Source organism: Pseudonaja textilis, chromosome 2 (genome assembly GCF_049901715.1).
Source record: "Pseudonaja textilis isolate UNSWEBS1 chromosome 2, rPseTex1.2, whole genome shotgun sequence".
NCBI lineage: Eukaryota > Metazoa > Chordata > Lepidosauria > Squamata > Elapidae > Pseudonaja > Pseudonaja textilis.
This window is the reverse complement of record NC_141991.1, coordinates 77,230,266-77,244,880: the sequence shown is the minus strand read 5'-3', so window position 1 is coordinate 77,244,880 and position 14,615 is coordinate 77,230,266. Positions and strand designations below refer to the sequence as shown.

At 39.2% G+C, this 14,615-nt stretch overlaps 1 protein-coding gene across 1 annotated transcript in view; it reads left to right on the top strand.

Annotated features, from left to right (window-relative positions):
• Positions 1–12,869: 12,869 nt before the first annotated feature.
• TGFBI (transforming growth factor beta induced) overlaps positions 12,870–14,615 on the top strand; it is a 41,993-nt gene continuing 40,247 nt past the window's right edge. The window contains exon 1 of the mRNA XM_026696518.2: positions 12,870–13,539. Coding sequence (XP_026552303.1) covers positions 13,418–13,539 — 122 coding nt within the window. The 5' untranslated portion in view covers positions 12,870–13,417. The remainder of the gene's footprint in view (positions 13,540–14,615) is intronic.

Below are 14,615 nucleotides of genomic sequence, written 5' to 3'. Positions count from 1 at the left end.
ATGGACATCTTCTACATGTAAAGTGAGATGAGTAGAATAGCAACTCATCAAAGAAGGTTAAGAAGAAAGGCAATGAGCTTGCTATGTACCTTTATCTAGAAATCTGTAAAAATATAACATATTTGTACAGTTGCATTCAAAAGCTTATATAACTCTGATTAAATTGTATATTTCAATTATTCTCAAAGTCAACCAAAGCTGATACACTTATTCATTAGCATTTTGATTCATACTTTTTATACACAATTGTTTACAGATTCAAAATAAGAAAACGCTATATTACGAGAAGGAGGTAGAATGACTGTAAGATTATTATTTTTCTTGGGTTACAACTTCCACTTCTGTATTCCAGGGAGGGTTGCATGTATATTTATGAAAAAGGAAATACTATGCACAGAAATCACACTCAGAAAATGTATAGAGCAGAATGTGAAGAAATCAGCCTGAGCATAGCACCCACCCCTCTCATAGAATAATGATATATTCTAGGAAATATTAAAAAGGCAGAATATTATATTTCCATGGATGAGAAAAGGAGAAACATGTTTTTAAAGACAAAGCAGCTTCCTGCAGCTCCCTGCCACTCCAAAAACTCCAGGGTGATGGGATTAAGAGATGGCCCTCAGGACATGATAGGATTACCCATCTCACCACATGGCACCTGGGAAGATTGCATTACCCAGCAGGAGTTAACTAAACTTAGCACACAAGGAACCTACAAAGCTAAGCTATGACCCCTGACAGCAACCAATCAGGATACTCTTCCTGTGCCCCAGGAAGTTCAAAGCTTAGAGAGGGCATTAAACCAAGGGACTCTCAGCATCTCTTCCCTTTTCGCTCAGCAGCTCCAAGGCATGCGGTCCTGTCCACCATTAAACCTTCTTTCCAAGCAACTTCCATGAATCCAGTGTCTTTTTCTCCACTTGGAACTGAATGCAGAAGGGTATTTCTTCCAACACTGTGTTTTAAAAAGCTGACACAATGTCTGAATGTACAAGGACTCAAAGACACAAGTGGTTTTGAAACTCAAAAGAGTAAAATGAAAAAGAACTCAAATGAATGTTGGCTACAAATGATTAAGCACCAGGAATTTAATGAAAAATGTCAAAGATCATAGGAGGAAAGACCTTGGCCTTTCAGACTGAAATTACTGCCAAGAGAAAATAAATTATTGGGCACTATTTTATTGAGTCAAATACAGATGGAAGTTAATTGAATCAACTAAACAGGCCTTCCTTTGATTCTTCCATGGAACTTGACTGAGATGTAAACTTTCCAGGTTTTAGAGTACTGAGATTTCTCAAAGAAGAAATGTCCAGCTGAACATTTTCCTCCATGTTCGACTGAGAGTGTGCTATGTATATTGTGTATAGTTTCCATTTCTTTTTGTTGGTTTAATGATGAGAATTGTATTTTAAGTAATTAGATATACTAGTTTGAATCGATAGCATCTGTCCATCCGCTGGCTTTCAAACAAAGTGTTGGAGCCCAACTAGAAGCAAACAGACACTTTCTTAAAGCTAAGGTTGCAACTGTGTAAAGTTTCTTGAAATCAGGTAAAAATTAAGGTACATAACTCTAACCCTGTCCTGTAGCTGACTCATATTTTTGTTCCTTGGTATCTGTTCTGCAAATTCTTTAGAATGAATTTTATTTGTTTGTTTGTCTGTCTGTCTGCCTATCTATTTCCTATCTTTATTATTTTTTATAAATAATAAGTGGTGAACATAAATGGATAGAATCAAGATCATGTGAAGTGTTAATAACACTTTATAATGCCTTTGTAAGAGCACACTTGGAATACTGTATCCAGATTTGGTTGTCACAATATAAAAAGATGTTGAGATTCTAGAAAGAGTGCAGAGAAGGGTAACAAAGATGATAAGGGCACTGGAGGCTAAAACATCTAAAGAACAGTTGCTGGGATTGGATATGTCTTGTTTATGGAGAGAAGGACTAGGGGTGATATGATAGCAGTGTTCCAATAGGGAAGGATAAGAAACAATGGATGGAAACTAATCAAGGAGAGAAGCAACCTAGAACTAATAAGAAATTTCCTGATAGAATAATTAATCAGTGGAACAACTTGCCTCCAGAAGTTATGAATGCTCCAACACTGAAGGATTTTAAGAAGAGATTGGACAACCATTTGTCTGAAACACAGCAGGGTTTCCTGCCTAAGCAGGTCCAACTTATTCTATTCTATTCTAATTCTAATTCTATTGTAATTCTATTCTATATTCAACACACCTTTCTCCTCCTATTTTCCCCATAACAACAAGCTTGTGAAGAGAATTGAAATGATGAATGATGTGGATCATTGTGGTATGCACTTACTGTTGTATACATTTCTTCCTTCCTTCCTTCCTTTTTCTTTCTGAATATAATTTAAGCTTTGCAGCAGACCTTTAGGACTCTAGCAGGAGTTTACTAAGTGTTAGATAGATTTGCTTGTCACAGGGAAAATAAAATCTTCTGCAAAAGCACTTTGCAGTCTGCAGTGGAAAAGCAGAGAGATGTCCTACTGCCCTCCTGAGAATCCGTAGCTGTGATTAGCAGAGAAGGAGCCACTTGTCTTTGTGTGGCAGACCCCTGGCTGTAAACATCTGGAAATTGTTTCTGAGAAACATCTCATCAAGTCCTTGGTCCCTGTGATCAGGCTGATCTACTTCATTTCTCCCCAATTTCCAGACTTTTCACCAGATGCTGGCGCCAGTGGTGTGGAAAAGAACAGCCCAAGCAATATCAATTCTACTTGAGATGCAGAGGCATTAAAAAAAACACAGTGCAGTAGTTAATCAAGAAATTGGAAGGAAAGTAAACAGATTGAAAAACTGGGACAGGTGGAAAATATGTCCCAGATGATTTTGTCAGAAAGAATAGAATGGCTCAAAAAAGGAACTGCTGCTAACCCTTGAGAAAAAATGTAGAACATTTTTGGACCAAACCTCTTCCCAATGAGATTTCTTATACTGATGTTAGCATGAAGATTAACAATTTATGAAAGAAAAACGGTATGCCTAAATTTCCAAAGAAAATCTAGTGATTTTTTTTAATTTGCATGTCACTGTTGCAAACGCCATTTGTTTTAGTTGGACATATACATACCTTAGTCTGAATAGAAAAAGTGATTCCAGTCAAAGGAATCCAGAACCGAACAGAAACTGCTCTGTTTCTTTTCTTCTTTCTTTGTGTAACTCCATTGCTGTCAAAAGGGAACAGCAGCAGAGAGAGGGGAAAAAGATGATTCAAGAGAAAACCACTGTCCCTGGAGTTCTCCTAAATATCTTATGTTTGATGCAAGGAATCTGCCCAGTCAAACCTTGTTTTATAGCATTTTTGTCTTTATTCAAAGGAAAGAACATTTGAATTCAGTGGCAGCTGAATACGCAACTTGAGCAAAGGTTGCATATTTAAACTGAAAAGTGTAGTGGAAAATGAGAGAGAGGGAGGGAGGGAGGGAGGGAGGGGGAGGGAAAGAGAGAGGGAGACTTAAATATACATTGACTTAAAAACTGAGAAATCAGAGCAAAGTAGCTGTGATTTTGTCCAATGCAAGAAAAGAAAAGAATTTTAACAGAAATTGGTGAGGAAATCAGGGGAAAATAAAATAAGGCTTGGTTTGACACAGATTTATGAGGAGGAGCTCTATGTCCTACTTATTTTAATTAAAAAAATGTTCCACTTAGAATGAGAATAGGAAACCCAACATTTAATGAGAAAAGGAAGTTGTTTCCTAATGGCCAAAATAAATTATCCAAATGTTTTTTTTAACCAGAGATTCCTTCCTGTCTTTTGACACAATGATTTACAATATGATTTTCTGAAATTCCATGATCATCCCCAGAAGTATATAATTAATTTTTCCATAGAGAATAATAATACAAAGAAATGTTCTGGAGCAAAGGTGTCAAACATGCGGCCCGCGGGCCAGATGTGTCATGTACTGGTTTAATGAAGGTGAAAAAGTCACGATACGCCACATGATCATGATATGACGATGCGAGTTTGACATCCCTTTTCTGGAACCTGGGATCCATGTTTCTTTTCTGGGTTAGAGGACAGATTTTGTTATTGTTGTTGTCACTAGCATAGCTCAGCTTTCATACATCAAGCAGTGCAGACCTTTATCATACTATTACATGAGAATTGATGTAATTCAGATGCATTAAGTATGGCTTAGTCTGCCTGTTGTAATTCATGTAAACAGCAGCCAGTTCACTGCACACAAGGTGTTTTATTGGTCAGACAGCATTCTGAATACCCTTGACTAGCACCTTTTTATTTAAACACATCCAGACATAAATCATGCTAAGGATACCTGGCTGGGTTTTTTTTGGATCATGTTTCAGAATAATCTTTGTATGCTGGATATTCATTTTATCATTGAAGATCAGAACGCAAGGTTTCCATTTTTTTTTATTAGAATCTGACTAAGTAAACATGCTATAGGCAGAGAGAGAAATGCCAGCTCACTTCCGTAAACTACATGCTGCACCAGAAATACTTTTTACTCTAGAAGTGTTAGACTGAAATCCATAGTCCAAGTAATGTTATCTCTTCTTCATCACCTGTGTTTATCAAGAACTGGTTGAAAGCATTTTATTTTTACTTTGAGACTCATGTGTGATGCAATAGATGCTTAGGACTATGTGACCTAAGGCTGCTAGATATTTTTACGTTGGACAGATGCTCTTATGATTGAGTTGGTCCATTTAGGCCAATTCAAGTAGATCTTTTCAATGTACTTTAGGCATCCAAATCAGTCTTATAATAGCTTTAGCATGTATTAAGATGAAGATTCAGTGCTTCCTGGGAGGTAGCTACGTGTTTGTATCACAAGCCATTACATGTTATTGGGCAGTCACAAACACTAAGCTGTTTGTGAGGTTCTTTCAGCAAAGACAAAAGTACTAAAAAGATCAAAGCATGTTGGCTGAGGTGGCTCTACCTTCTTTTTTTAAAACTGTCTAGGAAAGTACTGCAAAGGAGGAAGCAGCCAAGAATGACTTAAACTGCCTATACAAACTGGAGTATTAAAACCATATGACTTTGAACTCCATAGTACACCGTCAGACAAGAAAAACAGACTCTTGTTTATTTTACAGTTTAACAGACACAAAGAGTTTTAATTAGGACATTCTAGAAGAATAATAACCCATAAGATAAAAAAAATGTCTGTTTTACTTATGATTCAAAGACAGATTTGTGGAATATGCCCAAGACATCTAACTTGCAAACTCTGATGGATAAAATTAATAAATACCAAAACTGTCCATCTCTGTAACATTCTTTGTATGTTTTAGCCTCCAGTCCCTTAACCCATTTGTACTGTTTTCTCTGCATTCTTTCTAGGATCTCAACATTTTTTTTTTATTGTAGTGACCAGAACTGGATCCAGTATTCCAAGTGTGGTCTTATTAAGGCTTTGTAGAGCGGTACAAGACTTCATCTGATCTTGATTCTATCCCTCTATTAATGCAGCCTAGGATTGCATTGACTTTTTGATTGCTGCCACACTATTGGCTCATATTTAAGTGATTGTCCACCAAGACTCCAAGATGCCTCTTACAGTGATTGGTGTTAAACCAAGCTTCACTTACTCTGTAGTTATACAATTGACTTTTCTTGCTTAATAGTATAGATGAATAAAAGTGAATAGGAAGAGCCCAAAATTTGTCTTGCTTTAACAGAATGAAAGGGACGTGGTGGCTCGGTGGCTAAGATGTTGATCAGAAGGTCAGCAGTTCAGTGGATCGAATCTCTAGCACCATGTAACTGAGTGAGCTTCCATTACTTGTTCCAGCTTCTGCCAACCTAGCAGTTCAAAAGTACATAAAAAATATAAGTAGAAAAATAGGGACCACTTTGGTGGGAAAGTAACCTCTCTCTGTGCGCCTTTAGCATTTAGCCATGCCAGCCACATGACCACAGAGATGTCTTTGGACAGTGCTGGCTCTTTGGCTTAGAAACAGAGATGAGCCAGAAATGACTAGCATGCATGTGAGAGGCAACCTTTACCTTTACCTCAACAGAAGAAGCCTGCGACCATTATTTCTTTTTCTTTTTCTTAAATGATGACCTAGTAAATAGATTTTGGAAACTGTTGTATAAATTTAGCCAGTACATTAATATGACAAAGTTGTAGTATGGAGCCAGTGGCTGGGTTGATTTGTACAATCAAAATCAATTGGATGTGTAGGGATTTAGGTTTACCATTACTCTGTCAAAAGTAGTGGATTTTTCAAACAATACTCTTCTAAATTGGAATTGTTTATCAAATAAATTGCCTCAAAATTATAATCCATTGTGCATTATCTCTATTTAAAATGTGTTTGATTTCAATTGCGTGTAGTTCTTTAGCTTGTTTGTTTTAATTTTACATGAATCACAATTACATGTATGTAAGTATAGAAACCTACAGCAGAAAAAAATCATGGAAATAAGTTTCTTAAATTTTCTCTCTCAGACACAGCAGATCCTACAGTGAGATAAAGCAGGCAATCTATTCAAGCTGGTTATGCTAGAGATAGGAGAGTTAATGGGCTTGTTTAATGATAAGAGTTTTCCATTGGGAAGTCTGGAGTGCTTAAGTTATCGTATTTATCTTCAGGTGTAGATTCAACATGCAAGATATTGTCCTGTTTCCAAAGTACAGTGTTAGCTGCCCCTTTGCCCATTTTCTGAAATTGGTTCTTACCTGTTTCAGACAAAGAAATCCTTGATCTCAGGAGTGTATAATATGTGCATTTCCACTGAAGAATGTATTCTGATTTTCTTCATAGAAATAAAAAATAGGCTCTTTCATTTCATTGTGTTTCCCAGATCCAAAAGACAAGAATCTACTCCTGTCATTTTAATTCAAGCAGAAAAGTCATCATAGGAGAAAGAGCTTCCCCATTACTGCGGTTCAGTGCAAATTGCAGCCTCTTGAACCTCATTTCCTTGGGTTGGTTTGCTTGCTTGCTAACCAGTTACCACCAATGACAAGTTCACTTGCTATTTAGCCTGCAGGCACCATAATAACGATGTGGAGACATTGAAAACATGCTGGAAGAAACTTTTATAAACATCACTTACTGCTGACTTGAAGATAAACTGGCTTGACAGCTAAACTTCCTTCATGTGCAAGTTATACCAAATGGAACATGATTTATTAAAACATCGCTTATTTCAGTGGGCTGTGAAGGAGCAGATCAAATGTTCTTTTATCTTAGAATTCTGTATCAAGAAATGTTTACAAACCTCCTCAACTGGCTCTTTCTTTAGTTCCTTTTCTATAAACAGCATCTTTTCTCAATTATCTGCTTAACTGTAATCTATAAACTGTAATCTATAAAATCACTCTAGTTAAAGTAAACCATATGTATTTCATAAAAGTATGTATGTGTGACATATGTAGGTTAAGTTCCTTGGCCAGCTTAAGTGTTCTCTCCATCAGGCCCAAGGGTGAAGAGAAAGTGATGGCCACCTGCCATTTTTCCATTCTCTGTGCCTGGACTAACCTTAGAAAAATCTAACTTCATGATGTAATGGAGACAAGGAAAGAACTCTATTAGTCTCAGCTTCCCAAATGTAAATTAAATAAAAGAGCCATTTGGCTCCCCAAACTCAAACAGTGAGGTTGAAAAGACTTACATCATCGACACATCAGGAATGAAAGTTATTCGGAACTCAGCAAATTCTTCCCTAGCTGAGATATTAAACGTGGAGGCTGAAGGTTGAAATGGACTCTTTCCCCATAACTGGGACAGAATTCATGGCAATACCTCCTGTCCATGTGCCCCCTAAAATGATGGTAGTATAATCCCCACTCTGTTGTCTAATTGCCTTGTTACAGACTCTTTGTTAATCAACTTTTTAAAATGCCGACAAAAGAATTCTGAATCAAAGATCTGAACAAATTTCCTACCCATTACCTGCTCTGATCAGTTTTTAATAATGTCATACCAGTGGTGGGATTTAAATTTTTTTACTAGCGGTTCTGTGGGTGTGGCTTGGTGGGCATGGCAAGGGAAGGATATTGTAAAATCTCCATTCCCTCCCCCCTCTTGGGGGAAGGTTACCACCAGTACTCCGAACTACTCAAAATTTATGCTACCAGTTCTCCAGAACTGCTGAATATCACCTCTGCTTGGGTACCAACCAATGCCAATCTTCCAATGGCCATCTCAGTGGCAAACCAACCACTGCTGCATACATTACCAATTCTGTTGTAAATCGAGGATCAGTTGTGATCCAATCAGTAAACTAGAAAAAGACATTTATCCAAGGCATATTCTAAAAATAATTTTTAAAACTGTAGCGTTGTTAGCAGTGGTGGGACTCAAAATTTTGTACTACTGGTTCTGTGGGTGTGGCTTGGTGGGCGTGACAGGGGAAGGATACTGCAAAATCCCCATTCCCCTCCCAACTCCACTAACCTGCTTTCCAGCTCTGTTCTCCTGTGCAGGGCAACAAAAGAAGACCCATCCGGTTAGCTTGGACTCAAGAGGCAGAGAATAGATGGGGGCAGGGCCAGTCAGAGGGGGTATTTGCCGGTTCTCCGAACTACTCAAAATTCCCACTACCGGTTCTCCAGAACTGGTCAGAACCTGCTGAATACCACCTCTGCGTCATACAATTTATTTGACCTACATGTTCCTTAGTAACGTCACAAAGAATACTAATGTAAGCATATTAAAAGTTTCTATATGGTCTGATTTTAATCAGCTTCTCACAGAAGCCTATCAAAGTAATACTGCCACTCTTCGTAAACAGCTGCTGGGCATCCTGGTTTCCATGGTCTTGGAGGATGAACAATGAGGAGACTCTGGAAAGTCCTCCAAGTAACAGGAGACTTCATGAAGCTAACCTCGCTCCCCCTTGCACAGCGAGTCCCATTTTTAGTGAAATGGGTCAGTTACAATGTGATTTCTATGGTTTAATGAGGTTAACAGGACAGAGCTATTGAAAAGCATCTGAATATAAGTAGTCCTCAACTTACAACAATTCATTTAGTGACCGTTCAAAGTTACAACAGCAGTGAAAAAAGGGACTCAGAACTGTTTTTTCCTACATAGGACCGTTGCAGCCTCCCCATGGTCGTGTGATCAAAATTTAGGTGCTTGGCAACTGATGCGTATTCCAGTGTCCTGGGGTCATCTGACCACCTTTCTGACAAGCAAAGTCAATGAGAAACCCAGGTTCACTTAGCAGCCCTGTCACTAATTTAACAACTGCAGTCATTCGTTTAACAAATGTGGCCAGAAAGGTCATAAAATGGAGCAAAACTCACTTTACAAAGTTTGGGTTCAATTGTGATTGTAAGTTGAGGGTTACCTGTAATCTGGTCAGGAACAAGTCCTGGATCACTCTTTCCTCTCGACTGATGGCAGTCAAGCATACAATCCTGGGGTTTCCTTGTGGTCTCCCATCCAAATACTAATCAAGCCCAATTCTGCTTTACTTTTTCCCAGATCATTTAATGTTGTCTAGGGCATCTACAATGGAAATTTGCTAAGAGGCATCCAAGGCAGGCCAAGGCACATCAAAACAGCCGCATATGGGAGTGTTGGAAGAAATATCCTTCTGGGTTCAGTTCCAAATGGGGAGAAAGACACTGGAAACATGGAGGCTGTTTGGAAAGGTTTATCGATGAATAGGATCGTGTGCCTTGGAGATCTTGGGTGAAGAAAAGGGAAGAGAAGCTGGGAGTCCCTGGGTTTTATACCCTCTCTGCCTTTGAACTTCCTGGGGCTATCCTGATTGGTTGCTATCAGAGTCATAGCTAGCTTTGTAGGTTGTCTATGTGATAAGTTTGGTTGACTCTTGCTGGGTGGTGCAATAAAGGGCAATTAAATGGCTCTGCCTAAAGGAGGTAGATCTTTGTTATGTAGAGTAGACTGACCCAGGCCTTAATGGCCCATTAATGAAGGTCGGAGGGCTGAATTTCTGCCTCCCTTTAAAAGAAAACATTCTGCCCTTTTAATATTTGCTAATATTTGTTTTTTTCTAGGAGAGGGGTGGGTTTTAACTTCTTACAGGTGTAAACATATGTAAGATATGTGCAGTCAGTCATTATTATGTAGCATATGTATGTGCGTATCTTTCAAGAGAATAAAAACTGTTTTCTTAGAATGAACTGTCACATGAAACATTATAATCTAAAAATAGTTGCTTGGTTGTTTGCTTCAGTTTTTATTTTTTATTAAAAGGGCATATTTTTAGTTTATAAAACTACAAGATGATGTTCTCTGCCCTTTTTCTTCGCCCAAGATCTCTAAGGCATGAGACCCTTGTTCATCAATAAACTTCCTTTCCAAGCAACTTCCATGATTCCAGTCAGTGGTGGGATTCAAATTTTTTTACTACCAATTCTGTGGGCGTGGCAGGGGAAGGATACTGTAAACTCTCCAGTCTGAGGTGGTATTTGCCGGTTCTCCGAACTACTCAAAATTTCCGCTACTGTTTCTCCAGAACTGGTCAGAACCTGCTGAATACCCACCTCTGATTCCAGTGTCTTTTCCCCCACTTGGAACTGAACCCAGAAGGATATTTCTTTCAACAATGTTTCCCATCTGAATGTATTCTTTCTCAGATTGTAAATGGAATAAAATTACTCAGATACATATAGTGGTAAGTATATTCACCCACTCAGAAGATAAAGATAGTAACAATCAACAGTGTAAATGCAGATTAAAAAATGAGCATGAAACCGGAAGCATTTTAAAAAAGTTTATAATGAAACCAGTAATTTAATGGATTAAGTGAATTAATTTTAAATAGAAGAGGCAGTTATTCAATGGAGTAGGCATACTTATTTTCTCACGTGGGTCTATATGAAGATTAGCTGAAGTAAAAATACTTATACTAGTTCATTTTTTTCTGCTTATTCTTGATTCTTTATTTTTTATTGACCAGGTGTGACAAGGAATTTACATGTATTTTTTCATTTTTGAGAATATACCTAAAAAAGTGATTATTTTGAGATGAAATTAATCATTAGGTAATCTAGTTTATCATACCATTGACTAGCATGGACATTTATTAAGCCAAATAGGGTGGGATTGCCATAGAATAATGATAAATCCCCATTTCAAAACCTGGGGAAATATTATCTTTTAAAATAAGCAAACAACTCAGCCGGTCTGTAAGTTATTTTATATTGTCCAGACATAGCTTGATGTAATGGTTCTTATTTCGCAAAAATCTACCAAAGAACCTGGGTCTCCTCAAATTGCAAATGAAAACTTCACTTTTCACAAGAAGGACATTTATCTGTTTACAAGCCCTCTGCTATGGTATTTATAGTATAGTATAGTTACAGTGAGTTCTCAGTAGATAAAGTAGATAAAGTTTGCAATAATACTGTGAACTATAATTGTTTCTCAGGAAATATGGGTTATGCATGAGAAACCTGTGGTTACATTTTACAAACTCACATCTCCATCAAGCTAAAGGCTTCTTCTGTTAGGTTCTGCGATACCTTTGGGAGAAATTCATTTCCTGATTTATAGTTCAGCAGCTGTCATTTCTTGGCTGCTTAATTTGAAAATAAGTATAAAAACATTTTTGTGTTGATGTGTTACAGTCAATATTTCCAGTACTTCTGTAGACACAAAACATTGATCAAGGTATATTTCTGCAAATCATTTTAACAATTATTATTTAACAGAACAAAAATGATGTTTAAAGTCTTTTGTAGCAAAAACAAGAGTCTTCTTGTACCTTAAAGACTAACACTTTACCTCATATACCCATGAAATAATGTATGTCAGTCTTTAAATGCCTTTGTGGTTTTAATTGTTTTTTTAAGCAAGCAAGCAAACAGACCCAACTCACTGAGCAGCTGGCCAATTTATGGGGTTTGACATTTGCAGTCTGTGAATCTCAGTCCTTGTTGTGGTTTTGTGTCATCATCCAGCATAATGAAGTGTACTTTTACCCAAGTCTATCTTTATCTGAATTGAAGCTATTTTTCTTTTTAACTTCATGCTAAAGTCATTTAGATACAGGACTACGGGATAATATTCATGGCCTTGCCCTGGAGTTTCTGAATTGAATTCCATTCATGGGTTTCTCCTGTAGGAGGAGAGGAAGGCAAATGGTCACCCCTTTTTTGTCTCATTCAGAAGCTTTTTGAAAAGTTGCTCCCGAGGGCTTTATTTCCAGTTCCTTTCCTAACATTGGATAATATGAATTTAATCTTTCTTCCAGATGTTCCTCAACAGGTTGCTCTTTGCCACATTTTGACTAGTTCACACATATTGCAGTCACTATCCATTCAGGCCTATTGAGATGGAATACATAAACTTTTACAGCAAAGACTTGTTCTTTTATGCACTTGATAATATAATATGTAACAGACATCATCCAGAAGAAGATCATGGTAAACTGCTACCATACTGTTGTCAACAAGACAACATGGGCATATCAATGAAGTCATGAGGAGCTAAACTCAATTCACACAAGTGGAGTCTTTGTCTATTCTGAAGATGCCTGCCATGTTTTCATTCATTGCTTTCTGCTTTCTCCTTATAGTCCTTTAATATGGCTTTTCGTTCTCATATCATCTAATGTCCCAACTTTGCCCAGCTGGTTATTGTTTGAGTTGCAGTTTAATGCATATTGAGTTTAGGAATCCATTTCATTTTGTTGTAGCCACTGCCTTCTGTTTTTTCACATCTCATTTACAGTTCCATGGAACTGTACAGACATAAACAAAGGCAATGACTAGGATGTAAAATCAGCAGAACTGTATTTGGAAGACCCAGACTGAATTATGATCTCATGGACGTATGGAATGAGTCACTATTGTGTCTTCAGTTCCCCTTCCCTAAAATGGGAATAGTGACTTCCTTATGGATTAACAATATACTCCCCCCTAACCCCCCTTTGCAGTCATCATCTCATTTGGGTTGCAGACTCATGTACTTTTAATGCCTGATGTAGGGAGCGGGCAAGAGCTACCAGCTGAACTTCTCGGACAGATCAACTCTCTTGCCAGATAAGTGGTAGAGAGCGGATGGTATCCAAGTATGGATTTCCTCCGACTGGCCTCCCTCCAGTCTTCCCGTCCTAGTTTCCCAAGTCCCAGTTCAGCTTCAGCCCCTCTGAGAGCTTCAGGTGACTGCAAGTCCTGCTTTCACAGTCTCCCTCTTAATTCCTCGCTTTGCCTTGCGGGCAAGGTTGCTCGGTTGGGTCGGGAAGTCAGCCGCGCCCCGTCCAGCCCCGTGCCGCCCAAATAGGGCCTGTCTCTGCTCCCCCCACCCCCACCCCCACCTCGCCCCGTCCAGCCTCCTCGCTCACGCTCTTATTTAACGGCGGCTCTTTCCTTTCTCCGTGCCTGCCGTTTCCCCGTCCGGCTCTGCCCCGTTTGCTCGCCTGGGACTGTCGAGTCAGTCGCCGATCTCTCAGCTTCGGGGACTCCTTCGCGATGCGCAGCGGGCCGCTTTTCTTCTTGGCGCTGTCTCTGTGGCTCACCAATGCCTGGTCGGCCAGCCGAGTCCCTTACCAACAGATCTTGCAGCACAGCCGGATCCGGGGCAGGCATCAAGGGTAAGGCGACCGAGGAGGGAGACAGCGAAGGGACCGGGAGTGCTCTGGACGTGGGGGGGAGCCATTCAGCCCACCTCATGCCTCTTACTTTCTTGTGGGGCTGGGTGGGGTGGGGACTTGGAAAGAGACTCAATACAGCTCTCTTGGAATGGGTGGCACAGACGGGGCGGTCACAAGCCCGAATGCGTTTCTGTGGGAGCAAGAGACAGAGGGCGGCGGGGGGTGGGGTGTTTTTCTGGGTTTCGTTGCCATTAATTTCCTAGAGGAAAGAGGAAGCTTTCTTGGGAACCGGGCTGCCCCGATCGCCTTATTCCACTTCAAGTAGCCAAATCCTTCAGCAGTTCAAAAATGCTCCCCGCAGACTGACTGACTGACTGACTTTCTTTCTTTCTTCCTTCCTTCCTTCCTTCTTTCTTTCTTTCTTTTTTTTGCCAATGAGGGAAAAGCTAGCAAATGGTCGATAGGGCTGATTGTTTGGATCCTGGTACAGAGAAGTCAAAGGTCACTGGGGAAACAAAGACTTTTTCTTTGCCAAAGACTGTCCCTCCCCAACAGACATGCCCCAAAATCAACTCAAATGATATCCTTTATTATTGAACCAATCGGGTAAGATGCATAAGAACGAGCAAATTTAGAGTCAAAGAGCTGATCCCGCCCAGATGAAAGTCCAGCGTGGCTTGAAAGTTTGCTGATTTTTAAGACTTAGTGCTTAACAGTAAGAAAGTAAATGCTGTCCCATGGACACATGTCTCTCTGTCTGAGCCTCTGATCGTTTTTTCTTTTTTTAAAGGTATTTTTGTGTTCTAAGTAACACAACCAGTCAGGCGTGTAAATAAGATTTGTCCTGCACCAAAGGTTGCTTAGCACAGTGATTCCAGGGCTTTTTCCTATTCCTGTCACTTTTAAAAACTTTTCTCAGAATACAGCACTGGTTTTGTTCTCCCTAGATGTGATGAATGGATCTTTGTTCAGATCTATGCTCTGTGATATCACAAATGCCTGTGTTGGGGTCAGGCATCCTAGTCAACTTGAAGTCCTTCAGTAGATATTTTTGAAGATTGTGGGTTAGCAGCAAA